This window comes from Anas platyrhynchos, chromosome 27 (assembly GCF_047663525.1).
Source record: "Anas platyrhynchos isolate ZD024472 breed Pekin duck chromosome 27, IASCAAS_PekinDuck_T2T, whole genome shotgun sequence".
Taxonomy (NCBI): Eukaryota; Metazoa; Chordata; class Aves; order Anseriformes; family Anatidae; genus Anas; species Anas platyrhynchos.
In genome coordinates, this window is record NC_092613.1 from 4,093,603 (window position 1) to 4,117,643 (window position 24,041).

Consider the following 24,041-nt stretch of genomic DNA (forward strand, 5'->3'; position numbering starts at 1 on the left):
AGTGCTGTGATTTGGGGGTTTTCTTGGGTAAAAGAGGGCAGGCAGCACCCCGCTGAGGCAGGGTCTGAGACCCCCGACCACTGAGATGCTCCGAGGGTGAGGCCGGGAGCTGTTTGCCCCCTGCTCCGGTCACAGAGCTCCAGCTGGATAAAGCAGGGCAGGAGGTGGGGAAGATATCACAAAAGACAATATTTCTGTTAGGGCACAGCCTTTAGGCTAATGCTCTTCACCCCAGAACAAAATTATACACATTTACATGGATCTTCTCTCCAAAGGCTCTTTTTAAAAAATGAGTAAAAGATCCAGCTCTCCGTACCCATTGCTCAAGTACTCCACGTGAGTTGAAATAGTTGCTTAATTTCACAGAAAGCTGGGCGTTTTGCTGGGCACACCGCTTCCCAAATAGCAGCACCACTGTAAAGGCACAGGAACACACATCAACATTACCACAACGCAAAACAGCTTGGAAAAGCCCCGGCGGATCTGGACAACCTAGAAGCTCAGACATCACTGTCAAGCTGAAGGAGCTCCTTTAATGTGTATTTGCATGAAGAATTCATCTCATGAAGCGCGTCCTGCCTAAATCCAGTCATCTTGTAGCTAAATCACAGCCTACAAACTTCAGCAGTTAATTACAACAAAGACTCGAAGCACCTCATCTCCCCGTACAGCTCCAACCTCCTCAGAGCTCCCATTAAAAGGCTAATTCCATGCCCACCACTTCCCTCACCCCCCAAATTAGGGCTATGATCAATCCCTTTCCCAGTGGGCTGTCTCACACCTCTGTGACATTAAGGCTGCCCTACACCACCCGATCGGTGAGGCTGCAGAAAACCATTCCCCACAAGCCCCATCCCATTCCCAGTTTGCGGCTGACACCTACTGGCCGGCCCCATACTGCAGGGGACCCGTCCCAGCCCCGCTCAGCTCCAGCCAGCAGATGCTGGCACAACTCCCTCATTAAGCCTCGGTTAATTAACCCCGTGATTTCAGAACGAGGATAGAGGGAACGCTGACTTGCCTGCATTGTTGGTGCTCAGTTCACAGAGGACCTTGGGCCAACCCCGCTGCACTTGGTGAATTTTCTGTCTACGAAACAGAATTGTCTCTCTGCGGATTTCCTAGGAACGAATTTCTTCCTGGGCAGAGCAGACAAACTGCCTGCTGCTGCCCTGAGCCACAGCTCCTCATTCCTCCCTAAGGATCACCCTTACACACTAGCAAACCTTCCCTCAGTAGTCACCAAACCTAGGAACTTCCCTCCTGTAACCTGTTTTCTAACCAGGAGGCACTGCAGCATGGGTACGGCACGCCAAGCGTCTGAGTCACCCCCTGCTATGTGAGCTCCGGGCTCAGGCACTCCAATAAAACACGCGGATGGAAGCCAGGTGGCATTTTCACCTATTTTATTATACACAAAACATGAGCAGGAACTTCTACTGAGGAGGCTGACCACGTCCACGACCGAATCCACCTCTCTGCAACAGAAAAGGAAGAGCGTTAGAAGTGCATCAGAAGTCGCCACTTTAATCAAGCGACAGCAGCAAATACACTCTGCAAAACCCACCAACACCATGACAGAGCTGGCTGGCTTTCCTCAACTTCACTTTACTCTGACATGCACTGAGAGGATCAGAGCCCAATACCTGACCCCTGATCATGAGCACACAGATCTGACCTATCCAATGCCTCCTACTCAAAGCCCCCAAAACAGAAAGCCAACTTGAACACACTTACAAACTGGAATTCAGTGGCTGCTCCAGCACCAGCCTCAGCCTTCTTGTCAGCACCAGCTGAAGAGAGAGAAGAACGAGTTAATGACAACCCCCAGAACCCACTCCCCAGCACAGCACCACTGCTAGGAACCCCACAGCCCATCCCGACAGAATTTAATTGTATCCATGAGCAGACACGGACAAATTCTGCCGTGTAGATGTCTGAGCTCCACCAGCAGTTTTCCCCTTCCCTTCTCAAAACGAGCTCTATGCCCGAGACAATTCTCCCAAAGAGGGAAGCTGCACAAAGAGTGAGCTCGACTTGAGCAGCACACTCACGTGGAACAGCGCTGCGTCTGTACGTATCCCTGTCGGCTTCTCCCCGAGTAAGGCGCGCGGGGCGTTCCCCTTCCAGGCCTGTGAGTGAGAACAGCAACAGACACTTAGGGAGGGCATGGACAGCTCGCTTCACGTGTGGCCCCACATCATCTGAAGGGGGGAAAAATCTCTCCAGTTACGCATCACACCTGCCAGCATCTCACAGCTTAGACACCTCAGTGCATATAAACGGAAACGGAACAGCAATGGAGCAAGGAAAATTTCACTTGAAGGGTAAAATCTACCAGAGGGCACCAGCGTGCACTTGGGCTGAACTCATAAATGATGTAAAAGCTGGATTACGGCATCCAACGCAGCTACATACAAAAATCAGAGGCACGGGGGATCTGTCACATCTGACGAGCTCGTTCCCAGCTAAGTCACAAACTGGCATCCTGATCCCGAGCTAAAACACAGCCACACTATCGGTATCACAAATCCCCCACGATGGAGCAGATTAATAAATCTAAAAGCAGATTATCTGTGTAATGTGAGATTAACACCAGGCAGAATGCTTGCAGGAAAAATCTGGGGTGGAAATGTCGGTTTCTGGGTGACTCTCAGAGTTCCCCAGAGCAGAGACAAAACATTCTCCCCCTGCACCAGTCCAAGGTCTCTGGGCTTCCCACGGATCCCACACAAAAAAACAGTTCTTCATAATCGAGACTTCAAATCGAGATCACAAACACTACCCGCCTGTGTGCAAAGTGGTTAACTTTTCCTACGAGTGCTTCCACATCCTTTTCTCTGTGTTAAACTGTTACAGCACATTTCCACGCATCTCCATGCCAATGACTTGTGGGGTTTTGTTTTCAGCTTTCCATCTGTCCATCCCTCATTTCTAAGGGTTCAGTGGCACATGGAACAGACCCAAGTTACAAATACCAGCTCAACAGCAGTCTAAAACCTACTCCAGACTCAGCGCTCCAGCGTCTGTGCCAAGCCTCACTTGAGAGTTGGCAGAAGTACACAAAAGCACCAGAAAAGGCCCCAAAAGTTCAAGAAGCCAGTCAAGTTCTGCAGGGCTTGCATCCTGCACACCTCGGTCACTCCCAGTTTGTGCAGACAATGGGTAATTAACAGAGAAATGAGTAATTAGCAGAGAATCAGCGCTGACATAACCAGTCTCAGCTCTACCAGCCAGCCCTGCTCAGGCGTGCACTGAAGGTCACTGGCACTGCAATGTGAAGCTTCCTCACAGCACAAACCCGGAGCAAATTTTAACCTAGAACTGAAGAAGCCCCAACCTGACACCAGAAATGCAGCTTCTTGAGCTCTCTGGATAAACACAGCTTCTGAAGAATAAATTTGTTAACATCCAAAGCTACTGAGAGATCAAAGGAACCATCACCCTCCCAGTCTGAGCGCAATTCTCCCTTTTGAAGCCGATGCTGTGATTTTGTTTGGCTAAAAACCAAGTTGCAAGAGTCGCAGGTGAAAATCCTCGCTAGCACGAGCCCACAGCACAGCAGCCATCCCTGCTGACCGGGCTAGGGTCCCCTCTCCCTCCTGCCTCTGGGGATTTCTTGTCCCTAGACTCGGCAGCACTGCTCCGCCAGCCCTGGCTGCGGTGATTCTCTCTTCTCTCTGTCATTTCTCCACATTTCCAGAAAGTTTTGGCCTCCCCAAAGACCCTGGGCATTTTTACAGTCCATGTTCTGCACTGGGGTGTTCCTGAGGAGAAATGGGGAAGGCCGAGCAGGAGGCCCTGCACAGAGCATTCCCAAACACCCCAGCAACGCGCACATCCTTCCTGCTGCAGCTGTGAGCTTGGAACACAGCAACCTCCGAACCCAACAAGGGGAGCAGCAGCTTCAACACATCCTAGTTTCTTCCTACCGTACAGCCCCGCTGTCCCCAGAAGGTAACAGAACGATTCCCGAGCTGTTTTAGGCCTGCACAGAGCATCCACGTGGAAAAAGCGCAGCGTCTGTGTCCTGTGTGCAACGCAGGCAGATCTGCAGCCCAAACTTTGTCACGTTGCTGTTTGGGAGTAGTGGGATAGGGATACCACCTGGACACACACTTCAGGCACCTGCAAGCGGCTTCAGCGGACGTTTGGCAGGGAGAAGCCTGCGAGAGGAAGCTGCTGGCGGCCTGGGGCTTCAGCAGGAGCAGCGCATCTGCTTGGGTGGGCACCTCGCTCGGGGATTTGGAAAACCCCATGAGAAGAATCGGAACAAAACCAGCACGTCCCACTTACCTGGTGGAACTTTTTTTTCCAGCAGAGGCAGCTTTAACAGCCCAGCTCACCTAACGGCACCTTCACCGCACACAGCCAGAGCAGTGGGCAGCCAGCCTGAGCTCAGGTACCAGGCAAATCCCCACCTGAAGCGCACCCAGCACTGATGTGCTGCCTTTGCTTTCTGTCACTGAGTCTTGCTACAGCTGAGCCCAAGCCTGGTCCCTTCCCCTGCAGTCCCGAAAGCCCAGCAGCCCCCAGGCAGCTCTCCAAAGAGAAGACAATTCATCAGAGTTCAGATTCTCTGCACCCACCAGACTCACAAGCACCACAGAGCCGTGTTCCTGCTGCAGACCTGCAGCCCCCAGCTGTGGGCTCTTCCCAGAGTACAGAGCCCTGAGAAGCCCTCCGGCACCTACGGGCACCACCTGCCTCCCGGATCCCCGGCTGGAGCCCTCAGCAATCCCACCCAGTGCTCACAGAGAGGGCCACGTCCCATGCTCAAGCACCTGCTCCCATCACACCCCCCTTCGCCCCTTTCCAGCCTGTTGTTACCCCATCACACCAGCACCAAACACAGAAGCAATAAAACCTACACCCCTAGGAACCAACTACCCATGTTTCCACACCCCAAAATGTTTCCACACCCCAAAATGACAGCAACTCACACCAGTCTGTGCTGAAAACAGCAAAACCCAGCTGCTTCCCCACACCATCACCCCCTTCCCTGCTCCCTCCTGCCCCCACAGCCATCTCTCCGCCAGCTTTTATTTACCTTTGGGCCGAGGTCTGCCAGTCTCCGGGCGGCTGCGGCGCAGGGTTGCGGGGACGATCTCCGGGGGAAGGTGGAGGTAATCGCGCAGGTACTGGATGCCCTCGTTGGTCAGGTACCAGTAGAAATGCCTCCACGCAAACTGCTCTTTCACATAACCGCGGGATTTCAGAGACTAGGGAAAGAGTTCTCGGTTATTGCCCAGTTATTGGGGGTAAAAAGCTAGTAAAAGACAAAAGTTCACACATGAAAAATAAATCTGATGGCATTTTTCCCGTTCTGTGAGAAAATATAAGGGTGCCACACATAAAAGCATCGCAGCTTCAAAAAAATAGCTGGGGATCACAAAAAACATCTGTAGCTGCAGAGAACAACACAGTAAGTAAAAAGGGAATAACAATAATCAGGAAAATGGGACAACCACTACACTAGGAAAGAAACAGTGAACACAAGGCGATGTCTGACAGAGTTTATTTGCTAACAAGTGACAATATTTACTTACAGACAGCGACCCCCAGCCTCACGTGCCCGCATCCAGCTGCGCCCTCCCCTCCGTACCTGCATGGCTTTCATGACGTGGAGGTTGGGCACGTTCTTGTCGACGAGCTCGGGGTGCTTGGGCATGTGGACGTCTTTCTTGGCCACCATCACGCCCTCCTTAAAAAGGAGCTCGTAGATGGCGATCCGGTTCTTCTTGGGCATCAACATCTAAACACGAAACAGGCAGGGAGTAAACACTGATGATGTAAAATAAACACGTTCAGGTGACACATGTCTACCAGAAGTGATACAATAACCATAGTGGTGCTTTGCATGAAAAGCCTAACGCTTTTAAAAAGAAAAAGGTTGTCTCTTAAATGCCTTTTTGAACTAAAATTCAGCATGCGAGCTCCTCAGCACCCCGAACTTGGGCTTTTTAATTCTAAAATGGATTTCTAACATTAAAATGTAGCTTCACGTTAAAGACTACATGTCAGCTACCTGCTGTCAGAGGGAAACAGGGACAGAGGCCGGTGGGGCACAGCTCTCCCCCTCAGCCCCGGGCTGCCCACCTCGCCCCGACCCCACCGGAACGGCCCCGAGCGCCCCAAACACCCCCGGGCGCTGCACCCCCGGCCTCGGGGCCCGCCTCGGCCTCCCGGAGCGCGCCTCCGGGGCCTACCCGCGGCCTCCCGCCCCCGGGCCCTCCCATCCCGCAAAATCGGGCCCCCAGCGCGCCCCATCCCGGCGATTTCCCCTCGGCAGGGCCGGGCCTCGTCCCCCCATCACCGCCCGGGGGCTGCCCCGCGGCGCCGCCCCGGGATGGCTCCGATGCGGGCCCGATGCGGCCCCGGAGCGCGGCCTCACCGTGGCGGCGGCGGCGGGGCCCGGACCGGAAAAGGAGGGCGCGTGCGCGGAGCGGCCGCTTCCGGCCTCCCGAAGGCCCCCTCCTGGAGGAACGAGGGCCGGGGGAGCGGAGGTGTCCGCGGCGCTGCCTGAGTGCAATGGGAAAGCCCCCAGAATGGGGGGTGCCCCGCGCGGTGCCTGATTGGAAATGTCCCTTGGGGCGTCGCTGCCCCGCCCGGTGTCACCTCCCCCCCCCCCAAGGTGTCCGTCAGACATTTGGGGGCGACAGTAAAAAAGCACGGGGAGAGCCTGGGGCCGGGCCAGGTGCTCGGAGATGGCCTCCATCACCTCCTCTGCCACCTGCCTCCGTCATGGAGGAGCTGCCCCTGTGCATGGCAGCGCCTCACCCCTCAGTGCCTCACCCCACAGCGCCTCGTCCCTCAGTGCCTCACCCTACAGTGTCTCACCTCACAGTGCCTCAGCCCCCAGCCCCTCGTCCCCCAGCCTCTTGTCCCCCAGCCCCTCATCCATCAGCCCCCTCTCCCTCATCTCCTTGTCCCCCAGTCCCTCACCATCCAGCCCCTCGTCCATCAGCCCCTCATCCACCAGCCCCATTGTCCCTCATCGCTTCATCTCTCATCGCTTCGTCCCCAAGCCCTTCATCCTCCAGCCCCTTGTCCCTTAGCTCCTTGTACCCCCAGCCCCTTGTCCCCCAGTGCCTCGCCCCTCATCGTCTCGTCTCCCAGCCCCTCAGCCCCTCGCCCCACAGCCCCTCACCCCCCAGCCCCTCAGCCCCTCAGCCCCTGTTCCCTCAGCCCCTATGCCCCCCAGCCCCTCAGCCCACAGCTCCGCCAGCACCAGGGCAGCCCCGACAGCTCCCACACGTGCCCAGCAGCAATGGGATTTGCAGTGCCAGTGCCTGGGATCATCCTCCACGGATTAGGGTTTGAGGCCAGGCTCGCTCTCGCCCCTGCCCGTACTCCCCAGGCTGGTGAGGGCACGGCACGAGGGGCCAGCGGGAGGACGCCCATGGGGCTGAGCCAGGCAGGGGGGGCTTGGGCAGGGCTCCGAGCACGGCCTCTGTTTGTTGAGGCTGAAACATTCATCATGGGAGGCTCCCGCAGCCTTCTGCAGGTGCCCGGGGGCAGCCTCATGGTGAGGAGGAGCAGATCCACCACCACCATGTCTGCTTTTCTTGGGGACACACTATATGGGGACGTTTGTGGTGGGGCTCTGGCATCCCTGCCTCCACCACGGCCCCTCAATGAGAGGCCCAGAGCCCTGGGGCTCAGTGCTTCTCGTGGGCTGCAGCCCCCGCTGCCACCAGCCCTGCCCTCGGGGAAGGGCTGGAGGTGAGGAGGAGGTGGCAGCGCCCTTTGGAGCCGGGCTGTAAAGCCCTGGCTGGGATCCCGGGGGAGCAGGATGGACGTGTAGGTGTGGGGAGACCGCAGGACACACACCCAGCGCTGCAGGCACTGCTCCCACTCTCATCTTCCTCCAGCCCAGCTCCATGCCCTAAATGCTGCCTGTTTGCCCCCAAAAATGCCACGGCCATGTGTCAGCGGGGTGCTCCCCATCCACCCCATGTGGTCTGGGGGCTGCCTGTGGTTCCCATATCCACAGTCCCCAGGGGGAGATGTGGTGGCTCGGGGCTGCCCTCTCTGCACAGGGAGAGGAGAGCGGGGAAAAAGGGCTGCAGAGCGAAAGGGTTCAGGGGAAGGAAGGAGCGTGGGGGGGACACAGCCCGCAGGGAGGCCAGGAACCCCCCCGCAGCCTCCTGGGCTTATTCCTCGCCGCTCCTGCGGTAGCGTTGTCACCTTGTGCCGCGAAGGAGTCATTACGGGAGCCGTGGCGGCGATTGGCTGGCTAAAAATGCCTCGGTAATCTCCGTGCTGATCTTTACCCCCCTCCTCCCCATCTGCCGTGACCTTCCTCCCAATGTGCAGATCCAGCCCGAGCGAGACGGAGCTGACGGCTTCCCCGCCAGCGCCCCGGCCGCCCCCGCTGCCCCCCGGCCTCCGCGGCCCCCCGGCCGCCCCGCGCCCTCCCCTGCTCCCCGCAGCCGCTCGCCCAAGGTACCGGCACGCGTCCCCGGGGCTCCCAGCGCGGTACGGAGCCCACCCGGCCCCCGGGAGGTTGGCGGCGGTGGCAGGGGGCTCGCGGAGGGTGGTGGTGGCAGTGGTGGCCCCGGGAAGCAGACGGGATGCTGGGGTTCAGCACATCCCCGCGTGCCGCGATGGTGCTGCCACCCCGGGAGCCCCTGCATGGTCCCCAAGCAGGGGAGGGGGATATATTTTGGAGTAGCAGCTCGCTGCCCCTTGTTTTAAGCAATTTCCAAACTAATCTGGGATTGGGGCTTGCTTTCTGTCATGGGTTCACCCCCAAAGTCTGGGCTTGCCAGCTTTTTTGGGTCACAATGAGGGTGCCTCAGGTCTGGGCTCAGCCTCCTGAACCTCCTGGGGAGCTGCTGACGGGTGGGAAACAGCAGCGGGGGTCTCGCTGGGGGGGGGGGCAGGGGCTCTGCAGCATCTTGGGGCTCGGAGGACATGGGGCCAGCACTGCTGCACGTCCCCACCCTCGCGCGCCCTGCTCCGTGCGTTACGCAAAAGCTGCATCACCTCCATAGCCCACACGGCCCTGCTGGCCCCCAGGGGAACCTGGGGGGCTGCGGGGGGATCTTGGGGGTTGTGGGGAGATCCTGGGGCTGTGGGGAGGATCCTGGGGGGCTGCTGGCCCCAGGGATGGCCGTGCTCACCCCACCAGGCTGGGGGCTGGCACCGCGGGTGGCTCAGTCGCTGTGCCGCCGGGGGCCCACGGGTCAGCCCGCACCAGGAGCGGGGTCCCTCCGGCTCCCCGTGAATGCACAGAAGAGGGCTGGGAGCCAAAAAGCCGCCCCGAACAGCCTGTGATTGTCAGGGCTGTCAGTGCTGAGCAAGCGACCGCTTGTGCTCGCCTCCCCCCTGCCTCCTCGGTATGCGCTTGGCATCCCCCTACCCGCCTGGGGAGAAACGCGGGATCCTGCCCTCGGCCCTGGGAGCGGGCTGGGTTCGAAGGAACCCATTTTATCTCCTTGTTTCTGCCCCTTTGGGGGAGCAAGGACAGGAACACCCCGAGGAGATGGAGGGGGAAGGCCAAACCTCACAGGGCAGAGCCGGGGAGGCTGCGGTGACCGTGGCAGCCCCCAGGGAGAAGCGATCTCCCGGCCCCTCGCGCCCACTGGGGAGAGCTCGCCCCGCCGAGCTGCCCGCGTCTCCTCCTCGTCGTTCTTCCACCTGCCTCAGAAATGGCCAAGCGAGCGCTTCGCTAAACGGATTAGGGCTGCGCCTCCCCCCGCAACCCCCCCGAGCTGCTCCCACATCCCTCAGCCCCAGCCATAAAACTCGGGGCAAGGCGGCTGCTGCGGCATGGGGCGTCCCCAAGCTCGGGGGGCACGGTGACCCCGCACTGCTGCGTGCAGCAGATCAGCAGCGCACAGCAGAGGCGTGAGGAGAAGCCAGGAAATCAGCCCTTACCCCAGGGATGGTTTTGGTTAGCGGCCCTGCTGGTGGCATCGTTGGGCTGTGTCCCCATGCCCTCCTCGGCTCGCACGGGGACACGAGCTGGAAAAGAGAGAGGAGAGGCTCGGGAAGATTAGAAACACCAAGGGGAATCGATCAGCTGCTGGTGACAGCGCTGAGCCTGTCCTGGGGTGCCTGCAGCGGTGTCCCCAGGCCCGGCCCCATCCCCTCCTGGGGTTTTGCCTCTCCCCGCGGTGCCAGGCTGCGTTTACCTAAAAGGATCAGGGCAAACGAGGCTGGGCAGCCCGCAGGCATCGCCTCATCACGTGCATGAAGGCAGGGCGAGGAAGGGATGGTGCTGGGAGCAGCAGCACAGGAGGAAGGTGCCAGCACCAGGGTCACGCGCCGCAGCCAGCCACAGCCCAATTTTGGCTCCCTGCGGGCCGCACCTCACTGGGACCCCCCCGTCCCCCGGTGCTGCTGCTCCTCCTCGGCTGTGCCGGGCAGTGTGTGGGCACCCTGGGGTGGGAGCGGTGCTGGGACGGAGCTGGGCTCTTCCCCTGCTGCTTGGCAGGAGCGGGGACACCTCGCTGACAGCTCTGCCCCACGGACAGACTTTGTCCCCGGCGGGGCAGCCACCGGGGCTGGGATTTGTGCAACAGCAGGGCAAACAGCGAGCCCTGCCGTGCTTTTGTAGGGGAGCCTTGGAGCAGGGAGCTTCCCTATGGGGCCGAGCAGCAGGGGAAGGAGGCAGCGGCCCCGACCTCGCCATGGGCTTTATGGCCGCGCTCCCCCCGGCCGCTGCCCGCACCCAGCTCGGCACAGCGAGGCGTTTTCCCAGGAAAAATGGAGCCTTTATGTCCCCAACACGGCCCCTGCCCCGGATGGGGCTCGGAGGGTGCCTTCGGGGCTGGGTATCTGCAGACAAAAAGGGGATTGTGTCGCTGCGAGACGGGTTTCTGGCAGCACCTGCCCCGCGCCGGAGCTCTCCACAATGGCTCGCTTTTCTGCGTAATTGCTGCAGAGGGGCCAATTATCCTCCGCCGCTAATTACAGATGCAAAATAGCCCTGCGCTCGCATTCTTCCAGCGAGTCGGGGGGCTCCTGGGACCAGCAGCACATCTGTGGTGGGGGCGAGCCCTGGGCACGGGGGCACCCACACCACCTCCTGCCCCCTGCACCCGGTGGGAAGGGCAGGGGAGGGCTTGGGACGTGAGGGGAGGCAGACAGGAGGATGCAGTGCTCGAAAATCCCCCCTTCGTGCTGCAAAGGCTGGCATTCACGCCCCAAAAAAGCATTTATCTCCTCCCCTGCAGAGCCGCAGTGCTGCCTGCAGGGCATCCCCGGCCCCACAGGGACCCCGCTCGCCCTGGGGCTGCCCGGGCAGGCTGCTGGCAGCACGGCCGGGGATGATTTGCTCCTCGGTTCACCACGGCGCTCGAAGAATCGTAACTCCAGAGTGCCAAACGGCCCGATAAATCAAGGCTCATTTCCTGCCAATATTGGCCGCCGCTTCCCACGAGGAAACTCCTTTTATCGAGGGGGAAAGGAGAGGTTGTGGGAAATAGGAACCGCCGGGAGGGCGAGCGCCAGGAGGAGTTTGTTGTGGTTTTTGGTGAAGGAGCCAAAATCGGTGAGGGGCTGCGCACATGGGAATCCCCCAGGCACCGAGGTGCCCCCATCACCAGCTCTCCTGGGGCTGGCTCTGCCTTCTCCCGGTGCTGCAGCCCTACAACACTCTGAGGCCCTTTTTGGCCAGCTGTGAGGCGGGGAGACACACTCGGCTGGCACGCAGGAGCATGGCGAGCCCCACGGAGCTTCATTAAGGATGGAAGCGCTCGTTAGGGGAAAGCTGAGCCGGGCTGAGCCTCACGGGACCGGGTCGCATTCTGCGGGCAACCCGATCCGGGCAGACGCAGCCCCAGCCAGCCTCGTTACTGCAGCTCCTGCGGGCGGTTTCGGTTACTCGGCTCGACCCGCTCGTCTCCTGCTGGCTTTTAATTTCCCTGACATCACCCGCGAGCTGGGGGGAAACGCAGGCGCGGGGAGCTGGAGAGCCCCTCGGCACCCCAACCATGATGGGCACCCAGCCTCCCGGGGACGTGGCACCCCGTGATAAGAGCCCGGGCACAAGCTGTAGGGTCTGGGAGGAGGCAGGACCCCGGAGCAGCACCCTGTGGGGCACAGAGCCCCCTTCACTGTTCCTGTCTCTGGTGCCAGCCCCTTCCCAGCTGGCGCAGTTGGTGCGGGGGCGGCACCGGCTGCCTCTCCCAAGGCGTTTTGGGGTTTTGTTTCTGCAGGAGCTCAGCCCTGGAGCCCTCCCTGCAGGGCCAGGGGGAGGAGAGGAGGCAGCGCCCTGCTCCATCCCATCCTGCCCCCTCTGCACGGGGCACAAGGACCCCAAGGGGCAGTGGGGCGAGGATGCCCTTGGGCTCCCCACTCAGCTCCCCCAAAACCGCAGCGCAGCCTAAGGGGGTAAAGGAGCCTGGCCCTGGCCCTACCGGCGCCCCACGGTGACAGCACCCAGCACGAGCTGGTGGCACCCTACTACAGCCTCCCACAGCACCCCAGGGGCACCCCACTCCGCAGGGCACCCCAGAAAGCGGGTGCTGAGCACCCCCAGCCCCCCGGGAGGCTCCCGCAGCGTTGCAGCACCCCGGGGGGCGCACAGAAAGGCGCGGCGAGCGCCCACCCTGCTGCTACCCGCTGCAAGGGGGTGGCCAACAGCCCAAGGTGTTTTCATGCTGGGGGGGTGTCCACTGCCCCCCCCGGGATGATTTTTGCAACCTTTGCAAGCAGCGGCTCCATCCCTGGTTGTCTTGACAACGGGAGGCTGCAGGCTGGGCGCGCTCCCGCGGCCGCACGCCGCCGCTGCCCGGCTGGTGCTGAGCGCGGCACAGCGCAACGCAGCGTGCCCGTCCCAGCCAGCTCCCCCCCAAAAAAACCCCCCGGACCCTCGCAGCCCCCCCCTGCCCGGCCCAGGTAAGCGGCAGCCCCCCCAGAGGGGGTTTGGCTGCGGGGAGCCTGGGAAGGGAGAGGGGGCAGCGGGGTGTCCCATGGGGATGGGGGTGCGGGGTGCCCGGGTGCCTTGTGTGGTCTGGGGGTGCAGAGGGGGGGCTGTGAGGGACCAGGTGGGATGGGGCTGGGTTGTGTCCTGCTCTCGAGGTGGGACGTGGTGTCCCCTGCTCCGTTCTGTAAGCTGGGGGGGACACACGGGTGACCTTCAGCCCCAGAGCGCGTCCAGGGGGTGCTGGGGCAGGGGCACGGCCAGGTTTGTGCCTCAGTTTCCCCAGCTGCACACAGAGGGGGGGAGGCAGCAGCGGGGATTTGGGTTGTTCCTGGCACTGCTGCCCCCCTGCCCAACTGAGCGCCTCACCCCACTGCTAAAAAAAACCCTTTTGCCTCCCCCCAACACCCCCCCATTTCCTACCCCATTGCTGAGCCCCCTCTGGCCCCAAGCCTCCTTCCCCTGCCAGAGGCAGCTGAATGCAGCCCCCCCCCCCCCCAGCCCTGCTCCCGACAGCCCCAGGCTTGGCCCCGGTCACCTCCTGCCACCACCAGCCCTGTCCCTGTCCCACCGAGGGGATGGGGATGGGGACCCCCAAGCCCCATGCTCCAGCTCCCCCCCTCCCCACTGCAGAAGCAGGGGGCCAGCAGCACCCACTGTGCCCTCCAGCACCATCGTTTGCTGCTTCTTGGATTACCTGCAAACCTCATTTTGGGATTTCTGCCCAACCCCTGCTCCTGGGACCACAAAATTCCCCCCTTGAGAGTCAGAGCATCCTTGTTTACAGCAGCGAGCTAAGAATGGGGGCTGAGAAAAGCTGCAGAGCCAGGAGGCAGGTCGAAACCCCGCAAGCTGAGGCTCAGAGCAGCTTCCCTTCCCCAGGCCCGAGCATATGCGTGGGGCTGATAATCCTGCTCCAGCTCCCCTCACCCCACAGCCCCCGGAGCCCGGCCACATTCCTGGCACAGCCGCGGTCCCCGAGCCCGGCTGCGAGCTCCCCCGGGGAGAAACTCGGCGTTATCTGCAAATGCCACGCATATTTCCAGAAACCTGCACGAGGCTCGTAAAAATCCCTAGAAGACTTTGATGGGTGCCCCTGCGTGCCGAGCAGGATAACTCCGGGGAGGGGAGGAGGAGGCAGGGGAAGGTTTCTGCAGAGCGCACAGAAGGCGAAGCTGCCCCGGAGCATCTCCCCCGTGCGCAGCCCCCAGCCCAGCAGGACGGGCGTCCCCCCATGGGACACGGGGCTCGCGTAACGTCCTGGGGTCAGGGAACCTCCTCTGCAAACCCTCTGGGTTTTGGGAAGCTGCGAGCCGTGCCCCAGCTGGGTGCAGCAAATCCCTGGTGCAACCGGACCCCCCCCCCAAGTGCTTGCCCCCCTCCAGCTGGGGCAGGGCACAGCCCCCGGCACATCCTGCGCTGGGTTCCTTGGGAGAGCCTCTCCCCGAGGAGGTTTCCCCCCAATTCCTTCCCCTCGTCCCCGGGGATGTGCTGCCCTCACAGCCACCTCCTGCACCATGGCCGAGCCAGCCCCATGGCACCGCCCTGCCCAAAACCCCAGGGAAAAGCCCCTGGCACTTGGAGACCCCAATCCCCTCCGCCTGGGTGCTCTCCCCAGGGCTCCAATCCCACCCAGAGCCATCCTGCCAGGACGCAGCCCTGCCGTGAGCTGTGCCCAGCCCGCTCCCACTGTGCCAACTGCTCGGGAAGGGCCCAGGTTCGCCTCCCCCCTGCCAGGCTTTGGCTCAATTTGATAATTAGCGGGGCGGACACGCGCCCAGCCCTTCCCCGGCTTGCTCACGCCTCTCCAAGCTGCTCAGCCCCGAGCCCTGGGCTCTGCTCGGGGTGTGGAGCCGGCTGCCAGCATGAATCAGCAGCACCCAGCCCCTGGAGCAGCCCCGCTGGGTTGGAGACCCGCAGGCTCCCCAAACCTCTGCCACCGCTCCCCAAAGCGGTGCTGGGAGGAGGACACGGCCCCATCCCGCAGCCCCCATCTCCCTGCTGTCCCCTGTACCCTGCTCCCCCCATCCCATCTCCCCTCTCCCATCACCGGCCCCCTTTTTGGCTGCAGGCAGAGCCCGGCAACCCATCCCTTGTGCCGTGGGGTCAGCGATCCCTGCCTGGTGCTGGGACACCGGGAGGGCAGCGATCAGCCCTTCACCCTCCAGCACACCGTCCACCCAGTCCTCTGGCTGAGCACCAGCTTTGCACGAGGACCTGACATCGTGCTGGGGGGGATCTCACACCCAAATTCTCACAGGAGCAGCACCAAGGTGCTGGTGCCACGGTGCTGGGTGCCCGCGTGCGCACAGCAGGAGGGTGCTGGGTCCTGCCTGCGGTGGATGCAGCATTCCCAGGGCTGCAGGGCCGGGCAGGATGCAGCTCCCGGGGCTCCCAACGGGTTTGCATGTGGTTGGACTCTGCTCTCGGTGCTCCCTCAGCTGCTCCGTGCCGGTTTGTGCTCACCGTGAGCAGTTCCCACGCGGGTATAGTGGTGGGGCTGGCATCTGGTGCTGCACCCACTGAAATAGCAACGCCCAGCCCCACGCTGCAACCAGGGCAGGGAAATAACCTCCCCGCAGCACAGCACCGGAGCTGGGGCTGCTAAAACACAGCCGGAGCCCCTAGTGAAGAAGCCTCACACGCAGCCTTGGCCTTGCACGCTCGCAGAAGGAAGGGGACACACGGCGTCCATCTCGCGTTGCGGCTCCTTGGGAGGGTGCTGCTGGGCTTGCCAGGTCTCGGAGTTTAATTGCAATAAAAGCAGCTCAGGCAATTGGTTCGTTTCCAATTGCCTGAGCTCTCTGCTGTTGGAGATGGCCCTGCTGGGAGGCACCGAGCAGCCACAAGGCAGCAGCACGCAGCAGATCGCACCCCGGCCCCGGCTCACGCGCTCCTGCAGGCGAGGGTCCCCGCGCCCTCGTGGCCGTGGGGCTGGGGCTCTGCGCTGGAGCTGGGACGTGGGGTTTGCAGGAGGGTTTTGCACCAAGGCAGCTCCTTGCATGGCATCAGTTTGGGCTCAGGGGTTGGTGTTGGAGAGCCCCAGGAGCTGCTTGGCTCCTCCGAAATGCTGGTGGAGGGGACCCGGCTGTATCGTGAGCCCATGTTTTGGGGGGGGAGATTGGGTCTGTCCCCACCACCAGGCACTGCTCTAGGGCCCAGCACAGCCCTCGGATGCTCCCAAAATCGAGCAAACCTGGAGAGCAGCTCCAATAAACCTGGAGAGCAGCTCCCATGTCCCCATCGGGCTGGTCCCACCCCAGCCCGAGCTGCACCCAGCCCAGCCCCAGGTGGGGTCAGAGCCCCCCGAGCCCTTTTATTGCCCGTGGGGGCCGTCCCTCCTCCCCGTGCGCTCTGATTCCTGCAGACCAAGCGCAGCTGCCAGAGCGGCTTCCCCCCTTCCCTGGGTATTTTCACCAGGAATTCGTCACCGCCGCCTCTCCTCCCAGCCCTGTCAGCGCTCGCAGCCCCGCACCAGGGCTCAGCCCCAGCTCCTTCTGCATTATCACGAGGTCACCTCCAGCCTGGGGCAGGATGGGGACAGGGACACGGGCTGGGCTCTGCTCCCTTCCTTGCTGCATCTCGCTCTGATCCTGCTTTAGCAAAGGGCTCTGCAGCAGGAAAACCACCTCTGGGAGGCTGCAGAACCCCTCCTGGCCCCCCAGAATTGGGCAGGATGGGGACACCCGCAGATAGCTGCCACCTCCCCGTGCCGTGCCCTGTTCTGGCTGCAGTGGGGCTGGGGCCGTGTCCCAGCGAGGCTGTGCTGGAGGCAGAGCAACCAACCTGCCTCCAGCCCAGCCCCGGGACGGGCAGGTCCCGCCTGGCTCCAGCTGGGCACAGCATCCATCGGTGCAGGGATGCCCGGATCCCGTGCCCGTGGCACCGGCAGCGCCAGCCCTCTGCATTGCAGCAGCCTCCTGCCTGCACGGGAGCAGCACCCTCATCCCCGGCCCCTCTCTGCCAGCTCAGTGCCCGCAGGGGGGCAGGGACCCCCCCCGTGATGCCAGCAGGCTCCATCGGGGAGCTGCGGCACCGCTCAGCACCGAGCGGGGTGCCAGAAAGGATGGAGACACGCAGGGGGACCGGCAGCTGTGGGATCAACCCAAGGACATGCCAGCCTCTGCGTGGGCATGAGCCGAGACAAATTTCAGCGTTGCACTGTGCAAAACCCTCTGTAGCTCCTCTCCATCTGCTTGGGGGGGGGAGAAGTGAAGACCCACACCGCCCTGGGTGCAGCAGCACCCAGCTGGGGCTGGCAGCTCGCCACGGTGTGGCTTGGAAACTGGGCATCGCTGCCAGCTGCCTTGATGTGGGTTTGGGGGCCACGAGGCTGCCCGGGGTGGTGGGCACGGGGCCAGCGTGGAGTGTGTATGGGTTTGGGGATGTGGGGGGCACACGGGGGTGCGTGCACGGCTGCGTGCGTGTGGCGGTGAGAGAGGCAACAAGGCGGCAGCGTGAGCTGTAGCAGTGATGCAGAGCCAAAAATAACCCCCAGGCTGCAGCTCGGACCCGATCACAGCGAGGAGCGAGCTGCGGCAGCCAAACCCCGCAGTGCCCCTCAGCCCCACTGCCTCGTGTGCCCGGGGGTCCCACGGGACCCCCAGCCGGAGCTGTGCTCCCTCCATGGCATCCCTCACCCCTGTCACACTGAGGATGCCCTCGCGCTGCCAGCGCAGCCTCTGCGACAAAATTAAGAGCTGGAGAAGCAGAAACACGAACCCAGGGCGGCCCCGAACACCCCGTGGAGGTGCAGTGGCACGGCTGGTGGGCAGGAAGGTCGGGGACCCCGACCCCTGGGGAGGGCAGTGGCTGTGCCAGGGGTGCTCGGGTGCTGCGTGGGTGTTGCTGCGCCTCGCTGGGCGCACGGGGCCGGTGCTGGCGGCACCGCGGTCCCCTCCATCTGCGCCTCCGCGGCGGGGCGAGGGACAGTCACGCGTTTATTTTTAACCGTCTGGGGAGGGCGGCGCGGGGATTGGTGGGATTCGTGGTTATATCACTAAATCCCTGCGAGGCTCTGTTAGTTCCAGCACAGCGAGCCCGGCCGCGGCGCTCCAGTAACCATTTCGGCACCCCGTCTGCCCTGTCCCAACGGCTGCTGGGGGCCGGCAGCACGCAGCCGGGGGGAGCGGGCACCCAGCGGGCACCCACCCTTGGGTGGCACCCCGTGTGCCCTCCCAGCCATCGCCCTCTCCCAGGGGCAGGATGTGACCCGGCTGTGATGGTGCGTGGCACCGTGTGGCCCTGTCCCCCCTCACACAGCCTCTTTGGGGATGGGGCAGGGGAAAATTGGGGTGGTTTTGGCTGCTTTTGGCCACCCTGGTGGCAGATGCCAGGCGGGACAAGCCCAGCGCTTCCCACGGGAGCAGTGTCCGGAGCCAGGACAGGAGGGGTCTCAGTGATGCCCGTGGCTCCCATGGTCCCCTCTCCGTCCCCATGCGGTGCCACCTTGCTGGCCAAGTCCCCAGCCCCACCGGCGTCCCCCAGCCCCAAAAATGCGTCTCCGGGTGGAGCGGCAAAGGGTTAAGCCATGCAGCAGGCCCACGTGACGCCACGGGGATGCCGTTTTTCTGTAGATCAGGACGGATTAGGCTGGAATAACAGGACGAGAATTTCTCCCGGCTGCACTCCCCCCACTCGGCGGCTCCCCCGGGGATGCGCAGTGGCCGGGCCAGAGCCCCCACCGGGTAAGGGCCCCCCCTGCATTCCTCCCCTCCTTTCTCCATCCCAGCAGAGAGGTTTTAGGGTTTCGGTGGCTCTGCGGCAGCTCTGCCTGCCCAGACGTTGCATAAGAAACCCTGAGGCTTGAGCAGGGCTTGGATGCCTGCAGCGGGGTCTGGGTTTTGCATGGCACCGTGGGGGGGGGATGTGGGGGGCACAGGAGGGGAGCTGGAACGGCTCTGTCCCCCCTCCCCATCCCCTGCAGCTGGGTGCTCGCCCCGTGGTGCCGCAGGGCATGGGGATGGGGATGGGATGGGGATGCAGCGGGATGGGATGGGGTAGGGTTGGGGGTCTCTGCTCGGCCCTGTGAGGCTGCTGTGACCCCCCCCCCCCCGACCCTTTTGCTCTCCCCAGTGCATGAGGCTGCTGCTTGCCCAAGAGCCACCGAGCGCCCGCACCGACGGCCGAGGCCGCCCCGGGAGCCATGTCAGGTTCCTACGACGAGTCGGCGGCGGCCGCCGAGGAAACGACCGACAGCTTCTGGGAGGTGAGCCCCGGCCACCCCCCTTGTCCCCGCGGCGTCCCCGTTAGCCATCACCACCATGGGCAGTGCCCCCCTTTCCCAAACCCAGCCCTGCGCGGGCATCCCTGCCGCGGTGTCCTTGGGGGGGGCTGCAGGAGGTGCTGCCCCGCCGGCCCTTGGGGAGGGAGAAGATGAGAGGAGGTGGCTGGGAGCAAAACCTCCATCCCTGCACCCCCCCTGGGGCACCCCCGGGCACTGCTCCCACGTCTGCCTGTCCCTGTCCCCATCCCCATATTGGTTCTCATCCCCATCCCTGCCCCCATCGCTGTCCTCATCCCCGTCCCTCTCCGTGTCCCCATCTGTTCTCATCCCCATCCTTCTCCCCATCCCCATCTGTTTTCATTCCCATCTCTCTCCTCATCCCCATCCCTGTCCCCGTCCCCGTCCCCGTGCCAGGTGGGGAACTACAAGCGCACGGTGAAGCGCATCGATGACGGGCACCGGCTCTGCAACGACCTCATGAACTGCGTGCACGAGAGGGCCAAGATCGAGAAGTCCTACGCCCAGCAGCTCACCGACTGGTCCAAGCGGTGGAGGCAGCTGATCGAGAAAGGTACCGCGGGGAGCCGGGACCCCCGGGGGCCACGGGAGGGGGGTCGGGGCCGCAGGGGGTGCTCACCCGTCCCCTCCGCCCCCCAGGCCCGCAGTACGGCAGCCTGGAGAGGGCCTGGGGGGCCATCATGACGGAGGCGGACAAGGTGAGCGAGCTGCACCAGGAGGTGAAGAACAGCCTGCTGAACGACGACTTCGAGAAGGTCAAGAACTGGCAGAAGGACGCCTACCACAAGCAGATCATGGGAGGCTTCAAGGAGGCCAAGGAGGCCGAGGACGGCTTCCGAAAAGCGCAGAAGCCCTGGGCCAAAAAGCTCAAGGAGGTGAGAGGAGAAGCACGGCGTGGGACCCGCGGGACCCCCGGGTCCCTGCTGTCCTCACGTCCCCCCCCCTCTTCTCTCCACAGCTGGAGACGGCCAAGAAAGCCTACCACCTGGCCTGCAAGGAGGAGAAGCTGGCCATGACCCGGGAAGCCAACAGCAAGGCGGACCAGTCCAACACCCCCGAGCAGCAGAAAAAGCTCCAGGACAAAGTGGAAAAGTGCAAGCAAGACGTGCAGAAGGTGCGAGCCAGCAGCGCCGCGGGGCAGCTCAGCTCCGGGCTCACGCAGCATCGGGCACCAGAAATGGCCATTTGTTCCCCATTTATGGCCATTTGTTCCCCATTTATTCCCATTTATGGTCTTTTATTCCCATTTATGACCATTTATTCCCTTATTCCTGTCCCTGTGCGTCTGCACAAGAAGTGGCTGGGGTGTGCGAGCAGGGCAGAGATTTGCCCCTCTTGCTGGGGTGAGATCTCTCCCTCCGCCAGGCTGATTTTACCCTGCGGAGGCTTTTGGGGTGCTGGTGTAACCGGGGCACCCCCCCTGCGCCTTGCAGACTCAGGAGAAGTACGAGAAGGTGCTGGACGAGCTGAACAAGTGTACCCCGCAGTACATGGAGAGCATGGAGCAGGTCTTCGAGCAGTGCCAGCAGTTCGAGGAGAAGAGGCTCAACTTCCTCAAGGAAGTGCTGCTGGACATCAAGAGGCACCTGAACCTGGCCGAGAGCAGCAGGTAGGTGCCCCCCCGGCTGTCTGGGCAGAAAACACCCGTGTAAGGGCCAGAAAGCAAAGCAAGCCCTGGGTGCTTCCAGGAAAACCCATCCCCTGCGGCACCAGGGGGCTCTGGCCAACACCGTGGGCACCTTGAGGTGCCAGAGAGGTGTCCCCTGGTGTCCCCTTGGAGGTGCCACAACTTCAGACATCCCCACCTCGTCCCCACTGCTGGGGTTCCCCAGGGGGGGTCCATCCCGCAGCCCCCCACCCCTCGCCTCTCCCCACAGCTACGCCAACGTCTACCGGGAGCTGGAGCAGACCATCCGCCTGTCGGACGCGCAGGAGGACCTCCGGTGGTTCCGCAGCACCAGTGGCCCCGGCATGGCCATGAACTGGCCCCAGTTTGAGGTGAGGCTCAGAAACCCCCCCCCGGGATGGGCACCAGCAGCCCCCCACATGGCGGCAGGGTGCTGAGCGCCGGCGCTTTGTGCTCCCAGGAGTGGAACCCGGACCTGACGCACACGATAGCGAGGAAGGAGAAGATGAAGAAGGGCGAGGGGGTGACCCTGACCAACGTCAGCTCGGGGGAGACCGGCGCGTCGGCGGGCGAGCGCGGGAGGTGAGGGCTGTCGGGGAGCGAATTTTTGGTCCCCCCACGTCTCGCTGGCCGTGCCCCCATCCCCAAAAACTCAGGAAATCCGCAGCACCCACCCAGATTTTGGTGTCTCCCAGTGCCCAAATCCCCTCTCCTTTCCCCCCCAGCGTCAGCAGCCACGACCGCGGGCAGACCTACAGCGCCGAGTGGTCCGACGACGAGGGCAGCAACTCCTTCAACGCCAGCGAGGCCAACGGGGGCACCAACCCCTTCGACGAGGACTCGGCGGGGAAGGGCGTGCGGGTGCGGGCGCTGTACGACTACGACGGGCAGGAGCAGGACGAGCTCAGCTTCAAAGCAGGTGAGGATCCTCAGGGTGCTGGGCTGTCCCGCGGGGCGTCTGCCCGAGCTGCAGGTCTCCCGGTTGTGTTTTTTGGTGTAAAACGCCCCGAATTGTGTCGGGGTTGTCCTGGCTCTTCAAAACGTGGGGGTGGCAGAGAGGGGAAGGCACGACCCAGGGTGGGGCTGAAGGGGAGGTGGGACAGGGCACATGAGGTCTCACGGGGCACCTTTCCGCCCTGCAAACCTGCTCAGGATCAGTCCCAAAACCCCCAGCAGCCCCACCCAGGGGAGAAATTTGGGGAAGGAGAGACCCCAACACCTGCCACGAGCTCTCACCTCTCTGCCTCCCGCTCCAGGCGATGAGCTGACCAAGCTGGGAGAAGAAGACGAGCAAGGCTGGTGCAAGGGGCGCTTGGACAACGGGCAGCTGGGTCTCTACCCCGCCAACTACGTGGAGGCAATCTAAGTCTTGTGGTGTGCTCCTCGTCGCTGTCCGCAGATAAATCCACCCTCCGTTGTCTCATCTCTCCGCCAGCCAGCCAGCCATCTCGCCGTCCGGTCCGTCGCCCCTCACAGTTAGAGATTCAGACATATTTTCCGACCAAGCTTTTATTTTTTTAAGAGTTGTCTCCGAAGAGTATTTTGCATAGCCGCTTTTCTTCTTCTTCTAAGATAACGTGAAGCGAAAGATGACGTTGTCCGTGCTGCGTTAGCTGATTTGCCGAGCGAAAAGCCGATACCTCAAGATCTCCAAGCCCAGCCGGTGACAGCCCCTGGCTGGTGGCTTTTACAGACACTGACACCCTGAGCCGCCCCACGACCGGCTGCAAGCGCTCCGAAATGCACGGCGCTGAAGCTCCTGGGACCAACCTAATTCGCCCCCCTGAAAATGAGAGGGAATGGGGTTTTGCTCCATTTATTTTTTGGCTGTTCTGTGTTCTCCCCGAGTCCTCCTCCATCCCCGAAGGAAGGGGACCAACGTCCCCCCCTACCCCGCAGCCGCCTGTCCCCATCCAGGGGCACCGAGCGAGGTGGGACCAGCCCCAGCATGGAGCTTGGTGGCATCTCTCCAGCTTCCTCCTCCTCCTCCTCCTCCTCGTGGCCGGGTGCTGCCACCACGCTCCAAGCCAATGCCCTGCCTGTGCTGCAGGGAGCAGCAGCGGCCTCCACAAGGGTATTTATCCCAGGTCAACCAGATCCTAAAAGCGCTGCCGCTTCCCCGAGGACCTCTCCACAGCCCCACGCTGCCACCAGCGCCCCGCAGCCAGCCCAGGATCTCGGGGACCCGCTGGGGACCATCCCCTCCGACCCCTTCTTGAGGTCTGGCACATGAGGGATGGGAGCAGGGGCAGGGGGACACCCTCCAGGCTCACCCCATTCCTGCACCTGGGCTCTGGGAGCAGCATCAGCATGGGCCGGAGCCCCCTCTGCACCCATGGGTGCCCCCGCACAGCGCTCTCACCCCACCCCTCTTCTCTGATCATTCCATTTTTTTCCACCCACCACCCTCAGCAGCATCAATGCCGATGCTTTCCCTGTGTATTTCCCCCTCTCCTCGCCTGCCCGCTCCGTCGGCTGGCGAATTTTTTGGCCCCAGGGACCGGGCGCTCCCCCGGGAGCAGGGAGCGCAGCGCCGGGCAGCGCCAGCCCCTGCCAGGTACACGAATGGGAAACAAGAAAAAAAAAACAAAAGTCAGAAAAAAACCTAACCGACCACCTGTCTCAGCAATGCACCCCGGTTTTTTGTACATTATTTGTGTAATTTAAGAGGTATATATATAATATATATATATATTGTGATCGTATTACCGTGGATACAACAACTAAAGCAGCAAGAGAAAATAACCGAGCTCTGTAAGCGTGCTCCGGGTCTGGGTCCTCGTTTGCGTGCGCCGATCTGGAGGCAACTCTGGGGGTCACAGACCCTAAACCCCAAAACTCTGGGGGTTACAGACCCCAAACCCCAAACCTGGGGCAAGCCCCCGAGCCCCCCTCATCCCCCCAGACCCAGCCACATCCCCAGCAGCCCCAGGTAGGGGTACCCCGACCCTGAGGCTTTGGGGTGCTGCAGGACTGGGGCTTGGTCCTGAGCATGCAGCATCCTGTGGGGAAGGGGCTGCCTTTGGGATTAGCTGGGAAAGGGCCTGGGGAGCCGGGGTCTGGTGGTGTGGGGTTGGGGAAATCCCTGTGTCATGCACGTGGTTGGGGTCCTGGGGGCTGCGGGAGGGGGGAGCTGCTGTTTTGGGGTGTGCCGACCCACTGGGCAAAGCCTCGAGAAGCCTGCAGGGGGATTCAAGGTAAACCTGCTTTTGGGGAGCATCCCCAGGGCCAGCAAAGTGCTTCCAGTCTGACCAGTGCTTCCCAGTAGAAATGGGAGATGGGGAGGCCCCAGA

The 24,041-nt window shown here is 62.3% G+C and overlaps 2 protein-coding genes across 4 annotated transcripts; one reads left to right on the forward strand and one right to left on the reverse strand.

The window, feature by feature from the left end:
• Positions 1 to 1,389: 1,389 nt before the first annotated feature.
• Positions 1,390 to 6,551, reverse strand: RPS10 (ribosomal protein S10). Its single transcript, XM_038168201.2, has 6 exons — positions 6,395 to 6,551; positions 5,606 to 5,755; positions 5,051 to 5,222; positions 2,055 to 2,132; positions 1,738 to 1,793; positions 1,390 to 1,478 (listed from the first exon to the last, which is right to left on the reverse strand). Exons 2-6 carry the CDS (start codon positions 5,753 to 5,755, stop codon positions 1,437 to 1,439), a joined length of 498 nt encoding a protein of 165 aa, XP_038024129.1. The 5' UTR covers positions 6,395 to 6,551; the 3' UTR covers positions 1,390 to 1,436.
• A 1,741-nt stretch (positions 6,552 to 8,292) lies between these two features.
• On the forward strand, positions 8,293 to 23,493 carry PACSIN1 (protein kinase C and casein kinase substrate in neurons 1). Of its 3 annotated transcripts, XM_072028409.1 has the most exons (11): positions 8,338 to 8,448; positions 18,454 to 18,564; positions 18,953 to 19,085; positions 19,518 to 19,674; positions 19,761 to 19,996; positions 20,080 to 20,235; positions 20,555 to 20,730; positions 20,999 to 21,119; positions 21,209 to 21,330; positions 21,474 to 21,667; positions 22,005 to 23,493. In XM_072028409.1, the coding sequence occupies exons 3-11, from the start codon at positions 19,023 to 19,025 to the stop codon at positions 22,112 to 22,114; spliced, it is 1,335 nt and encodes a 444-aa protein (XP_071884510.1). In that variant the 5' UTR covers positions 8,338 to 8,448; positions 18,454 to 18,564; positions 18,953 to 19,022; the 3' UTR covers positions 22,115 to 23,493. The 3 variants fall into 3 exon arrangements, with proteins under 3 accessions (XP_027300685.2, XP_071884510.1, XP_027300686.2); XM_027444884.3 differs by lacking the exon at positions 18,454 to 18,564 and having other exon boundaries at positions 8,293 to 8,448; XM_027444885.3 differs by lacking the exons at positions 8,338 to 8,448; positions 18,454 to 18,564 and adding an exon at positions 12,727 to 12,852.
• The last annotated feature ends 548 nt before the right edge of the window (positions 23,494 to 24,041 follow it).